The 15522-nt window shown below is 45.3% G+C and overlaps 1 protein-coding gene across 1 annotated transcript in view; it reads right to left on the reverse strand.

The window, feature by feature from the left end:
* The window catches only part of LOC129384233 (uncharacterized), a 50116-nt gene that overhangs the window by 26315 nt on the left and 8279 nt on the right, over positions 1-15522 (reverse strand). Inside the window, exons 2-3 of the mRNA XM_072284041.1 lie at positions 13900-13929; positions 12471-12653 (exon numbers count right to left, since the gene is read on the reverse strand). Of these exons, the coding sequence (XP_072140142.1) occupies positions 12471-12476 (6 nt within the window). The 5' untranslated portion in view covers positions 12477-12653; positions 13900-13929. The remainder of the gene's footprint in view (positions 1-12470; positions 12654-13899; positions 13930-15522) is intronic.

The following is a 15522-nucleotide window of genomic DNA, read 5'->3' on the forward strand; positions in this document are numbered from 1 at the left end:
CGACAGCCTCGAGTCGGGCGTCCATTTTGCTTAGCCTTTCATTAATTTGGGAAATTGCGGCCAAAATGGCCGTCAGCTCTCCTTCTCGCGAGATCTGTGTCGTTGCCGTGGTCGCGGTCTCTGCGGTCGTCGCTTCCTCTCCGCTCGCGGGGCTCATTTCGGCGTCCATCGCCTCTTGATTACTTGATGCACGTTCCGTAACCCCAGCCTCTCCCGCCACCCGCCCTAGGCGGGGCGAAGGGGGGTCCCTCCGCGGCAACCTGCGCAAGCCTGCGGCGTTGTTTGCCGCCGTGATGTTTTGGGGGCTAGCATTTGCCGAACTGCCGTTATTCGCCAACGCTTCGATCTTGTTCATAAGCGCCCAATCAATCAGTCCCTTTTATCGAACCTGATTTATCTTGAGACCCTATTGGGGGCGAGGACTTACGGAGTCGCCATCTGTCGGAAGCGCCTCCTTTGCGTAGTATGAGGGATCTCGTGGCGCGCTCCTCATAGGTTTCGTTTACGGCGCTCAATAAAATCACCACGCGGCAGCCCTCCTGGACACATATGTAAGCACTGTCAAATCGAGGGAAGTTTTTGACTGTCGACATAATATTCATGCACAAACTGAAAGCCCAGAATCGTTTACAGACGCTATCTCTTTACCGAATACGTACAGTGAACGCCACTGCGCGCGGTCGCCGCGATGGAGTCTCCCGAACCGGCTTCTTGCGTAAAGATAGGGAAACGCTGAGAGTAAACTTTGTGAAATATGTTCTTATAGTCGCTGTCTGTATCACCAAATGGAGCACAACAGGATGAAGTCTCAATGCAGCGATCGCACGGGTTCGCAGCGACCGAATGTGCGTCTGCATGCATGTCCGCGCCCAATGTTTTGCTTTCGCTGCGAGCGCGTTTTCGCACCGTGCCGTGAGCTTTAGGCCGCAGTAAATCTACATTTGACACCACAATAGCAACCGCTGTTTCATGGACGCTATCAGAACTGTTCAGAGATAATTTCTTACTAGAGACTGAGACAGCCTACGGCGACTGTGATGTGCCGTTGCGACGACACAATCTTTTTTTTTCTTCTAAATTCTTGGACATTTCTATATTATTTCTCAAGTTGCGTCGCACTGTATGCTTATCGGTCTTCTCAGCGTGCGATTTCCCTCTGCTTCATTTTGTAATCCAGTGCAATAATTCATAACACAAACATGACCATATGTCATGCCTTTTTTAATGTGCGTCTTACCACTCCCTTTGCGTTCAAGCTCACTTGCCAGTATCTAGCATCAACGAGTTCATAGACCAAACCGTCGTGATATTAGCCGTGCAGCGGGCGCGGGCGAGTGTCTCAGTGCGCGTTTTCTGCTACTCACCGAACATCGCATTCCCGGCGCCGTAGCAGAAATCTTGCTTGCTTCTGTGCTTGCTGCATATCCGAGTTGTAGCCGATGGCTGTCGGCCGGTTCTAAGTTTCGCGAGTCAAGCTTTACGCAGATCCTTGTCCTGCGACTACGTGTAACTAAGGCTGACACCGGGATCCCTTGCGTACATCCGGCACTGCGGCACTGAGCCTACCATGCTGCAAGCCTCCAGAGGCAGCCACTACCTATTATAGTATTTTCAAATGTGTCAAGCAGACACCCAAGGCGGTAAAGCCTCACCACTTAATCAGGACCGCAGCGCAGGTGGCACTTTAACTTTCGTTTTCAGCTCGCTTCGGCGCTTCCGAAGCAGCCGACGTGGCCGCTGTGTCCACGTGATCCCTCATGCTACGTGACGCCGACAGTGGCGCCAGTTTTTCTAGCGGTGGCGCTCGCCCCCAATAATGAGATTCTCATTCTGTGAGACAGAAGGAGTAGTGCGACTCGCAGTGGTGAAACTCTAGCTCCAGAGTCCCTGTTGTGGCATGGTGTGCGGCCAACGTTCTTTATGTGGAACCCCAGGGGTAACCATAGTACGGGCCATAGCGTCGGCCTTGTAGCTCTTGGAGTGAAGAGACGCAGACTTCTCAAAAGCATTCTCTTATAGTTGGGCATACAACATCATCAGCCTGGTTACGCCCACTGCAGGGCAAAGGCCTCTCCTATACTTATCCAACTACCCTGGTCATGGGCTAATTGTGACCATGTTATCCCTGCAAACTCGCCCATAAATATTGTGTCCCTAATTATCCCCATGTCTTTACTGGGATTATCAAAATGCTACAACGTATTTCTTTCCTCCTTGTGTATGTCTTTTGGACATGGACTAATTGTAGCCATGATCTCCCTGCAAACTCTCCCATACATATTGTGTCCCTAATTATCGCCATGTATTTACTGTCATTATCAAAATGCTACAACGTATTTGTTTCCTCCCTTGTGTATGTCTTTTGGGGCTTGGCCGTTTCGCTTGGCACCGGGCAATCACGAGTCAGTTCACTGTACTTCTAGAAGACCTTTATGTATTCACATGTGCTCTGTGAGCATGCATTCCTGCATGTTGATTATGCCTTTGCATTCTTAGGATACTCGACGCACTTTCCGCGGGATATGGTTCTGCGCATGCTCGTAACCTATTTCCCGGATATCTGGATTAGTGGTCAGCCCGTGGCCGAATTGATAGGGCATCGGGATATTGTGCTGAGGGAACAGGGTTAGACCAACTTGTGTGGCTGAGTATGTGGCGATATGTACCCGTGTACTGCTGTTCAACGAACCGCTTTCATGCGGACATGGATCCCGGTACATGCGGGACTGGATCTGTGCTGCTCTTAAATGAAACTGTGACTCCGACTTGGAAGCGTAAATATGCGGCACTGCGAATGTGCCTCTGTATAATGACGAAAAGGATCACTTAAATTTCTCCGATGCTGAGCGGAATTGAGTCCATGTCCGAAGTGCTGCTCAAGACCGGCAACCCGACCCTTTAGTATGCTGCACAACAAATGCATTGGGCACGTGTGAACGTCATTAGCGTCAATGCTTTAGCGAACTTTTCAAGGAACATCTCGACAACTCGCCGACGGATCAGTTCTCAGCTTTCGCAGGCGCTGGCTCGCCACCTTTCTCGTGTGGGAAGAAACACGCACAGTTTGCGCCAGCTCTTCTAGATAACGCAGGGTGTACGGAAGGATGCGGGAGAGAGGAGACGGGTTGCTGCATGGCGGGGGGGGGGGGGGGTTCTAAGCGTGCGCGAGCACCCGCTGGGTACACACCTCATACATAACTCGTCTCGACACTGGCAATACGTTGTGGTGCTATATTGATTCAATGTTAGATGCATTCTCGTCACAGTAAATGCCAGATGCTTTGTGCGAAATTTACTGTATATATAAAGGCGCTATCGTTTGCTTTCACATAATAAGTGCCAAAATAAGAGTTCGCCAATTTACATTTTTGATGGTGCCCATAAGGCTGACTACCTTGCGGCATAGCTTCGAACAGTAGCAAACAAATGGCCTTCTATACCAGATCAGAGCTGCTCATGTAAGCGCCCCACTTACTGCTAAATTGTGCGATATATTGGACATGTGCTGAGAGCCTGGATCTTAAAGAGTAATTTGCAATGGAGTTAGCATGAGGCCGCCGAACAACTAACCTGTCAACACGACGACAGCGGCATCTGGAGAATTGATAAGGTAATGACTCCGAACAGCGTCATGCTGAATAAGCCGTTCTATGTTATATATTTTATATTTTCACACAGACAGATTAGATAGATAGATAGATAGATAGATAGATAGATAGATAGATAGATAGATAGATAGATAGATAGATAGATAGATAGATAGATAGATAGATAGATAGATAGATAGATAGATAGATAGATAGATAGATAGATAGATAGATAGATAGATAGATAGATAGATAGATAGATAGATAGATAGATAGATAGATAGATAGATAGATAGATAGATAGATAGATAGATAGATAGATAGATAGATAGATAGATAGATAGATAGATAGATAGATAGATAGATAGATAGATAGATAGATAGATAGATAGATAGATAGATAGATAGATAGATAGATAGATAGATAGATAGATAGATAGATAGATAGATAGATAGATAGATAGATAGATAGATAGATAGATAGATAGATAGATAGATAGATAGATAGATAGATAGATAGATAGATAGATAGATAGATAGATAGATAGATAGATAGATAGATAGATAGATAGATAGATAGATAGATAGATAGATAGATAGATAGATAGATAGATAGATAGATTCAACACGCCTGAAGTAGCCGAAGAATGCTAATCGCAATAAAAGAATGTAGTGCAAGATGCATGTTAACATTGTGAAACACAACCATATCCAATCGACCGACGCTGCGAGTTTCGTTAGATGAAACGACGCCGCATCAAGGCATTACGTGAACAAAAACACTTGCACCAAATGGACTTATAAAATGTGCTTATAAAGTAATTCCTCCCCTTTATGTGTAAGCAAAATGGAGGTTCAGAATACATTTCCTCGATAAATGTATAAATTCTTCTGAAACACGAACACGCTTAAGTTTTAGTTTCCGAATTTATTCGCATTTTTGCGAAGGCTTCCTGCGATCTAACCCACTGCCAGCGTATATTTATTGTGTCGCAAAGATGCCGAAACGAGCGCCCCTGCGTCGTCTTTCGGCGGTCGTCATATCGTCTTTCCTCCATGTTTCGCCTCGTCGGGGCGTGTTGCCGGCCGCTCAAGTACGGCCTCCGAGACAAAGTGGTGCTCATGCGGGTGGGATCTTTGAGGCCGCGGTTGCACAGGTACATCTCTGCGGTGCTCAAAAACGAACACGGCCATTGGAAACGACCCCTGCTCGTGTAGCGGGGAAAGGTTGAGCTCCCTGACCGACGGCCCGGTCGGAACCTTCAGCGGCAGCTCAGGTTCAGTCGACCATTCCACCAGCACAGTAGCGCTCTCTGGGCAAGGCGAACAGGCCGTATAGCACAAATTTGACGATTAGGGTCGCTCTTCCGGTTTTTTTTTTTGCCAATCTGTAGAGCTTCTACGGGATGGCGTGAAGAGGCAATGAGAGAGCGAGAGTAGAACTCAGGTTAAGTTTTGGTCGAGTGTGGTTGGGCGCTCTACGCATGAAAAAATAAAGAAATACGGACAGAACGACACGAAGGAAGGCAAAGAGAGTCAGTGCTTATAGCTGCCCTTTCTGAAATAAAGAACATTTAGAGCCTCCTTTAATTGTTAATTGTTTAATTTGGGCAACCAGTCATTACTTAATAAAATGTGGTGTTTGGCCCGCAACCCTTTCTACAAGACCGCGTTACATACGCTAGTTACTGTCCATATAAGTTAAAAACACTATTGCTTCTGAGTTCTTCCTAGTGTTTCTTCACAATATCAATCAAGCTGTAACTTTTAGTGCGCTGAAGTTTTATTTCTCATTTCAAATAAGGGGGGGGGGGGCGACGTTCAAAAGTGAGATACAGGGAGTATACACTTCAAATGCATCTTTTGGCGCTGAGACAGGGTTGCCTGTACTCTCTTGAACGCCAGCAGTCCGCGAGTTCCACAGCGCGGTTTTCTCGTCGCCTCGAGAGATGGCGCCACGCTGCGGGGCGCCTCCTTCAGGAGATTTTTCTTGTTCTAGCTGGGCAGTGCGCCCTGTCTCCCTGGCGTTATTTGCTTGTCGCGCCCCCTTCTGCCAGGTTTTTATCATATAGCTGGGTAGCATCATTATGCATCAGTGCACAATAGGACGTGGTGACGTATAGTGTGGTGGGGTGTGCCATTGCGAACATGGACTGCACCGATTTTAAGATTGCGGCTGGTATCCTCTCCAACCAATCTGCTTTGCCGGTTGCTATTTCACGTTTACATCTACTCTCCATGAGAGGAGAATCAGCATATATTGTTTTTTACTTTTGGGCCAGGTTGTATAAAATATCTTGCTGGTAAAAAGAGTGTACAAAGTCAACAAAAGGCGAAAGATCATTAGTCCACAGACAACACTTAGGCGTTTTTTTTAAATATGCTTTATACGTACATCTTCGGCTGTCACACAGAACTCTATACCATACGTGCATTGTGTGCATGTGTGTCTTTTTCTAGAACAAGCAACAACTACAACCTGTGCGCCATAGAAAAGCTATCCTCTACAGTTTCTTCACATCGTCCTCACCTGCCGTCATCCAAACGGCGAATACTGCCAAGGCCACGAGGAGTGCAAGTATCATGAAGGTCGTTCCCAAGATCAGCGCTCTGCTCAGCAGCGATCCTCTAAATACGAAAGAGCAGTACGATCAGGATTGAACGTACACATTAGACAGCACACCCTAGCCCACATAACGACAGTGCAACTTCGAGGTACTGAGTCGACGATGTCAAAATTTGTGCGACTTTCCAAGGGCACAAAAAGTTTTCGTATCTCGCATCTACCACCACCTTGCACATTTTCATAGGAGTCACTATTTGTCTTCAATCTTTCGGTTCAGTTTGATAGATCGATCAAAGACCTAACTGACTGATTGATTGAATACCTTGAAAAGAAAGCGTCTGCGCTGTGAGAAGGGCAATACATTTTACTCAAGGAAGTCCGTGGGCTTCGGTTTAAAAGCGCGTAATACAAAAAACACACTGACCATATTCGACCACCCCTAGGAGCCCTTTTCGAAGTGCCGTCAAATCCAAAAACACTATCCTTCTTGCATTCAGTCCTCTTAGTTATGCGGCCACGGCAACCATGAGTCGAACCCGCCATCTCATACTCAGGAGGAGGAAGTAATAACCACTTAAGCACCATGGCTCTCCATTTAGTAGCTGAACTTTTGGTTAGCCAATTTGGTAGTGCGAATACCCCAGTCGGCTGATGAGATTACCCCGTGACCAGAATAAATTTTCTTTCGACTTCGAAAAAATTTTGTTTCAACAAAACCGTACGCATTGCCCTTGGGATCTTCTTGCTGCATTCACCTACACGACGATTTCTACGTTCATGTGTATAACAAAACGTGCTGTTTAGTAGACCTTATGGACTTCAGCTCGGTAGTTCATTTCCGTGCACTTATAAGGTACATGAACGCAAGCAACATTCCGTCCTCCCTCTGGAACGGATTATATTACATAGAGTACTCACATGTGCAAAGGCAGATTTTTTTTATACGAGAGTATTACTTGCCCCATTTGACGTACTTGCCATCATCAGAAAGCCGTGGTGGAAAAGCGGTACAGAGATTATGTGATCTTGGTCTTACTAAAAGAAAAGCGACCACAGTGAGAATTCGATCATGTGCCCCAAGATGCTACCGATCAGTAGGTCGAGCGCGCTATCCACTCTGCCACATTTTTTTTAATTGCCAGTTTGGCAAACAAACAACAGAGAACGCTGTACTTGAAATGTTTAAAAAGACAGCCACCACCATTGGGTGGAGCTCCCATTAAAAACGCTTCAAGTTGGCAAGTTCATCCATCGTACTGATCCACTCTGGAGGATCGCTTTGACTCTTGAGTTCATCTCTAGGTGATACAATCCTCTGAATAAAGTACTGCCGCGCAGGTCTAGCATATATTCGAGCGTTTCCGAGTGTCATACGCAATTTCCATAGACTGCACAGGCCCAGTAACATGACCATATCAAAGGGTGCGCTTAAAAACTTTGGGACTGGTGAAAACCGGATGTCTCGGCGTGACAACGGGAGGTCCTTTTTTAATGTTGCTCAGAGGATGTCCCAACGGAACATAGCAACCCATCATTCGAAGAACATATGTTTAATGGTCAACAGACCACGGTACAAATAAGCCTTTTTCTTGAAGCCAAGGATTCACTGGCACCGCATTGCTGTGAAGCTAGAAAAAGAAGTTTTTGCTGAAGAACGAATTGGCATCTTTTAATTCTTTTCACAACGTCACCTCCACGACCTGCACCAGATATGGATCGGTACACAGACACTGGTAGCATCACAGGCATCTTTATACAGTTTTGTTCTGTTAACTCTAGAGAAGTACTTCCATGAAAAACGACATTTCTAAAGCTGGAAAGATGAAACAACTTCACGTAAGAAACCACCAACACTTGTGCATGTTATACCATTTGTGGACCCCCAGAAAAATAAGGTAACACACCATTTAGCCTTAATTGTACTACAGTTCGAAAAAAAAATGATCACATTGATCGCGTAAAATAAGAAACCTAGACACCACCCGTCGAGCTACTTGTCCAGCTACTTCGCATTCGCATCTTTGTAAACTCTGGCTAAAGTTATCTGGAGCACCTTGTATATGGTCGACAACACTATTCTACCGCCCTTGCGAATGGTATTTCAACGATGGTTGACTTCTGTTACCACAATGGGTTGCAACTCACAACTGAAACGTGTTCATGCCTAACGCTAAGAAATATTTCAATGGTCACGTGGGCTTCAGGAGTTACGTAAACCAGTGGCAGCAATTCAGTTTTATTCTAAAGCGAAAACTTTCTTTGGTTCTTCCCCCCTTTGGTTCTTCTTTGGTTCTTGAGTTTCTGGCCATTTACTGCAACTGCAGACATTGGGTGGCGCTAGGTGCTACTAGGCGCCAAATCGATGCACCCCGGACGGGGTAATATATTCCTTGAACGCTGAACAAGCATGCCCCCCTCTGTTCTACGTAACAACCACCAAAAAAACTTATTTCACGAAACCTGTACATTCAATACTGTAACTTAAACTATGGATATTATGCGTCAAAACCACGATATAATTATGAGGCAAGCAGTAATGGCGGACTCCGGATTGATTTTGACCACCTAGAGGTATTTAACGTACGCCTAAGCCTAAGTACAGGGGTGTTACTGCATTTCGCCCAATCTAACTTCCACCGCCGTGGCCGTGAATTGATACCGTGGCCTTGTGGTCAGCAGCACAACACCAAAGCCTCTAAGCAACCACTGCGGGTAGCATTTAATGTTAAATTAAGGTATCCCTAAAGTACACGGATCTGTTTATGTACTGACTCATTAGATTTGACGGAATTTTTGTTTACTTTCCTTGATTAAGCCACTCAGTATGTACGACTAGTTGTTCGCCAGTTCTCGGCCAATCCCTTGGAATGAGCATTGTATACAACTATTTCTACGTAAAACTAATCAAACTAAACGAAACAAAACCATGTCTGTGTATAGCATTAATAGGGAATCACCAGTAAACAAAACACAGATTCACGTTGATTTGAACACGTTCGTTGGATCTGGATGCAATATCCACAGCGACCGATTGAAGAGGTATAAAAACATATCAGACGGAAGAAAGAAAGGAAGACGGCATTGACATTCATTAAAAGATTTGTGGAAAATCAACAAGCATGTACATATATAAATATGTATTACTATGCATATATGTGTATGGGTGCTCACTGCACATGATATACTGAAGGGTGCTTACACAGCTGTCACCTACAAACATATCAAGCCATGGTAGTTTGTACCCGAATGCTTTATTCGTCCGCGTATATGCTGTTCTGAAGTCTTTCATGAAGGGGTTTCTATGCCTTTTAGTGCCTTTCGGGCATAACGTTATCAATACTCACTAACCGTGAAGTTACAAATGTAGCATCGCTAAGTTACCACTGACAAGCTCATGACAAGTATTTTAGCATACTTACGTGTTGCCTTCGTCCGGCACTGAAATAGGACAACAAATTTATATAAAGCAGAACACAATACGGTGACATATTTACCATCAATGTAGAGGTTACGGTATTAGGATTCACTTAGGGTCTAAACGAGAGGTTTTCATTGGTACCTACTGTTGTACACAACTGAAGGAGTAAAGTACGCTGAATCTTCAAGAACTGCCCCTCATTTTTTTTCGTTTTTTTTTTCGCTATCTCGATCTCAATAAGTGCCTACGGTTAGGCCCTTCGAGACATGGTCACGGTTTTCGCGAAATGTTATGAAGCCAACATACGGCTATCTTGTCCTGGCCTAGGATTTTCCTTACTATCAACCGAATATTTTACCTCAAGCAATTTCATGTGAAGAATACTGTATAGAATTTCCGAAGGGTATCTTCGCGTGATATCGACAAATATTCAACATTAGGACTATGAACATACTGTAGGAAAATTCTTGTCGAATAAAAATCCTTCAGCAAACTGCCCACTCGGAAGTTTGCGGACCATGGCACACCAAAATAGGTATATATATTCCAGGACTTTAAGGATAGGGCACTCAAACTGAGGGAACGACATCGCTGGGGGTATAATAAGGAGAAGGAGAAAACAGCGCGAAGTACTTCAAGCTCAGTTACACGCTAGGTCTCCTCGGTACGACATTTCTGAAACTTCCTGCTACTACTTCCGTCTAAATATATTTACCCGACTTTACAGTGCGAAACTGGCAAGTTCATTATAAGTTTGAGAAGTCTGAAGCTTTAAGAGAACATAATGCCTTTTGTTAGCAAATTTCTTTGAGGGCCACGACCCAGGGCTTGAAAGTGACTGTAGATTGCTGTGTCGATATTCATGTTTGGGTAACAGAGTGGCGTGCTCTGTGCTATCATAAAGTGTAATACAGGGTAACTGAACGCGTAAATAGACAACCAAAGCACATCATAAAGAAAGTGACAGAAACAGAGTGGGCAAGTTGGAAACAAAGGACGGAAATAAAAAAGAAAGATCCCTGCAGGCTTACAAAAACGCCAAGAAAAAAAGAAAGGCAGAAAAAGCTGTATGATAACTCAAAGAGTAGTGCTTCACCATTTGAGGACCCAGCTGGCTCCCTGCAGGAGGATAAGATCACACTGGAACAAAATGCACATGGAAATGTGCTATGCGGCGCTTCAGAAAGCGCAACAAAGACTCAGCAAATCGTAATGGAAGGCCGAAATATGCACCCAACGAGGCTAATAGGAAGTGAACTCCTACCAGAAGCGTTGGGGTTCAAAGGTAGAAGGATGAAGTGGTCAGAAGTCGAGGTAATTTAGAGACGATTAGAGTAATGAGAAAAAAGCAGAGAAGTGCTTGAAAAGTTATTGCAAGCATGCGCTTGGGACAGTACAGGGATAGATGTTATACGATAGGTAAGATCGAGATCCAATACGCAAAATTCTAGATTGCTATGTATAGAGTAAAGCCTGATGAAATCAAGCAGGCAAGATGGCTATTTGTAACCATCTCGTTCCAAACGGGATGCCAAAAAACGTCCCCGCCATAATCATCACCATCATCATGATTATCATAGAACCCCATAGCAGACAGTTGCGAGGGAAAATCCAGCGATTGAAATTAATTAAGTTAAAAACCGAGGAGTAGAACTTAAGCCAGAATTCTTACGATAATGCAGAGGGCAGCATACTGCTTTTCGGAGCCATATCGGTTATGTCAGGACAACGTTTGATAAGTCGCAGTTTTGCACGAAAGTCGAAGGATCGATAGGGATAGCTCATTAATAGACAGCTATACAAAGTAAGGTTAGTATATTTACTAACCGTATAAGCTCGTAAACGTTAACTTACTAAATAAATCAACAAGCCTGTCGTCACAAGCGCACAAGCAAACAAACACATCTCAATCGATGAACGCGGACACTCGCTGTCACGAAGCTGGCAGGACGAAGAGGGGCAGTAGTAGCGAGCGAACCAAGCTTCGTGCTGCCTCTCGCTTCAGCGAGAAGTGGCGAGAATACAGCGTGCACGAAGCCATCAGCCATAGGAGCACGTATACACTGGGTACTCATCGCAGATCGCTTTCAAGGTATGGCGCACCCGGCTGCGTTCAGGCGCGCCATATGCAGTCGCCACCATTATAGCCACCCCTTACTTGTGCGTTGCGTGCGGTAGACAACGGCGCACTTCCTCTCCGTCTACTTCCCTGGTGCACGCGAGATCAAGCCGCCGTCCTTGGCTACCTCTCGCACGCTTTCACTCGCACCAACAGAATGAGGTGCGGGGTCACGGTGTTATTGCACCTGGACTATATAAGGAACATCACGGTGGCGACGACGACGATGGGGGCGTCCCTGGAGTGTGCACACAGTTGCTATCACAATAAAAATTTGCCAGTGACGACAACGTATGCGTAGCGCATGTGAGTATCGCACAAGCAATGCAGCGTAATTTTTAGTGTGTCGCAGAATCAATCTAAACGTAAATCACCATTTGGCTATCCTGGCAGAAGTCTTGGGCTTTGCGTACAACAGAGCAAAAGTTAGTCAATTGGCGACTGAAATTAGTAAAATACCGCTGGAATGCTGGTGGCGAAAAGGTAGGGAAAACAGAGAATGACCAGAAGTTACTCTTTATGGCAACAAGTTTCTTCCACGTTTGACGGTTAGTTAATGTGAACTGCGAATCCTAAGGGCAATTATGAAGTGAAACAGACATGTAAAAAAAGCGGCATCCACCACTACCCTGTTTAAAAGGATATTTTCAAACGTTCATCCTCTCAGAGCCCAGTGACAGATGACATCGTTCAAGGTGTGGCCTCGGCATTTTTGAAAGAGTGAATGTAACAAACTGAATGCGAGTAAACGAAAAACTAAATGCATAAACCGTGTCGTACCTTCATCCTTGACCGGTCGATCTAGTTCGTGACGAGGGTAGTCAAACGCAACAAATACAACCCCGGCAGGAGGAGGAGGTGGTGGAGGTGGCGGCTGGTAGTAGTCGGGGTGGAACGGAGGGTAGTGGTAGTACAGTAGCCACGTTCGGGGTGACGCGGGCTGGTAAAGGTAGCCCGTCTCGTCTGCAGCGACACCAGCGAAAGGAAGCGAGCGTTAGGCGGTTGAAATTTTAACGGCACAAACAATAACCTCTCGTGGCCTCAATGCTTTGCCTGAAGAAAAACATTAGAGTTGAATCTAAAAGCCCTTATACGCTATAGCTTAGAATATCTACATACAGTCTAGTACCAGTTCATGGTTATATTGCGCTCAGTTTTACAAACACGATATTAAGGAAGGACAGGACGTGGACGGACGTAGCGCTACGTCCGTCCACGTCCTGTCCTTCCTTAATATCGTGTTTGTAAAACTGAGCGCAATATAACCATGAACGTTCACCAACTAGCCCCCTTCATTGCTTTTCTAGTACCAGTCTACGTCCTTGAGCGAAATTTGAGGGCGTGTTAAGAAGTGAAACTTGCGTCTAGCGCGAAATTATGCCTTTACATCAGTGCGTTTTCTCATGGTACAAATTCTGAATCGACAGGTGAGCCGTCTAGCACATTACAAGAGCTTCTAAAGATGTATTCAACAGGGGACGACGACTGCCATTTGTGGATCCAAATAGATGCATTCACGCGAGCTTCTTGCACTGTTCATTATCGTTGCGGTCGCCATGCGCAGAGCATTCTTTTCCGAGTCAGACATGGCAACATGATAGGATGTTTTTACTGATCGGGTGATTACACATAGCATCGTAATCAGGATATTATTCGCTTAAGCGTCCCCGTAAGATATTTAGGTTTAGATTTTATATGTCGCGAAATTGCGAGCTCAGGCTGGAAGAGGTTAAAGATGTAGAAGTGAGAAATATTTTATAAGCTGTTAACGCTCCGCCAAATGATCATTCTATAAGCTCGGCAGGTTTGTTTTTCGTTTACATGCCACCACACACTAGCACACATCGCTCGCACGAAAAAAAGATGACACTTAGAGAGTATAAATTCTGGAAAACAGTTACAAAATGTTTTAATTTGGGAACAATATTGGTGTGGCAACACCAATATGGTCGTCGCCGACGTTTACGTGACGCCATGACTCGGCATAAAATTTTCTGAGAGTAATCTAGCTCTAAGCACGACGGTGTTGCTTGCGGAAATAGGAGCGTGCTAACTTATTTGTTCTGGCTGTGCTGACAGCCGCAGCAATCGCAAAGAACGGAGCGAGTTGGTGTACCATGAGATCATGTGAAGCGTCCACCCAGTGGTTGCTGAATCACTTACTTATAGTATACGTGCACATGCAAGAATACAAGTTATGGAAACTTACCTGGCAATGGCTTGTTTGGGTCAAAGGGACCTGGACGAAACAAAAGGGAAAGAAGTTAAAAGCCACTCAAACTTCGCCTTCAGGCACCGCAGCTTCTGTTGCTTTTGACGGGGCCTTTGCTATCAGATTTTGAAACCTCTTGCATTGAGTAGCCTCGGAAAGCTGTTCAAAAGCGTGCAGTTTCGTGGCAAAATTGCTAGAGGGAACCTTGGCGCTCTTCAACTTAAATGCCAATAATGGTTACCAGGGAAAAGAATGAAGCTACGGAAAATACATCTCCTATCCGTCATTCTCCGTGCTGTTTGAACCGCCATGCTTAGAGCTCCCATAGGCACAGGCTCAGAGTTCACTCTTGTGATCCTTGTAGGAAACTTTATGGGCAAAAAGAAAAAGAGAACATCCCGCGGAATAAACGAACGGCAGTGCTACCCGTGGACACTGTAATAGCTTGGAAGCATTGCATTTTGACAATGTCGCCCTACGGAACGTCTCAGCACAGCGCACGCGGCGAGGTTACGCGTGAATCCGAGCCGTCACCTCTTCCTCAGCATGAAAACGCCACATATCCGCTAAGCCAGCCACGCTGAGTGTCGGTGATGCATTTACCAGCCACGATGTCCGTGTATTGACGATGTCATAGGAGGGCAGCGTAAGCCCGACACTCGCTCATGCCACTTGACTTAATATTTTCGCAGGCTATCAGCTCACCCGCACACGCTTTGTAAACGGGTGTTAAAAAGCGCTGCTGGAAGGTGGTAAACTCTGTAACATTGATAATGACTGGAGATTGGGCGTCCCGCTCGTCTATATGTTAAAGTAAATGCTATCAGCTCACCCACTCACTCTTTGTAAACGGGTGTTATAAAACGCTGCTCGAAGGTGGTAAACCCTGTAATGTTGATAATGGCTGGAGATTGGGCCTCCCGCTCGCCTATACGATAAAGTAAAGGCTATCAGCTCACCCGCTCACTCTTTGTAAACGGGTGTTATAAAACGCTGCTCGAAGGTGGTAAACTCTGTAATATTGATAATAGCTGGAGATTGGGCGTTCCGCTCTCCTATATGATAAAGTACAAGTGACAGCAAGTATATTTTTCTTCTAGCCCACACTTGGGTAAACCTTGTGCGCGTGGTTTATGCAAGTTGATACATGAGGTGGTGGATGAATGAATGTCGGTGAAAACACGCCTGCGAATATAATAAAGTCTGTGAAAAAAAGAAGGATTAGAGATACCATCCTTTCGAAGTTGTTCGAGTATATATGCGGGACACTACCAGCCGCGGAAGCTTGGTGAATACGGTGTTACGTTGCTGAGCTCATGGACCCGGATTTCTTACCGGGCACTTTGGCAGCATATAAATGGGCACGAAATGCAAGAACGTTGGTTGGTGTACTAAATTTAGGTGTTCAGTAAAGAAATGCAGGTGGTCGAAATTACTACGCAGTCTTGCATTACAACGTGCGTCATAAGCAAATCGCAGTTCTCGCACGGGAAACACTGGCATTTTATTACAAATGCAGTACACTGCAGCAAATGAGGCATCACATGGAGATTCATGTCAGGGAACTTACGGAGAGAAGCCTGGTAGATCTCACTAAAGAGAGCTGCGGAAAAAAGAAAA

Source organism: Dermacentor andersoni, chromosome 8, assembly GCF_023375885.2.
Source record: "Dermacentor andersoni chromosome 8, qqDerAnde1_hic_scaffold, whole genome shotgun sequence".
Lineage (NCBI taxonomy): Eukaryota > Metazoa > Arthropoda > Arachnida > Ixodida > Ixodidae > Dermacentor > Dermacentor andersoni.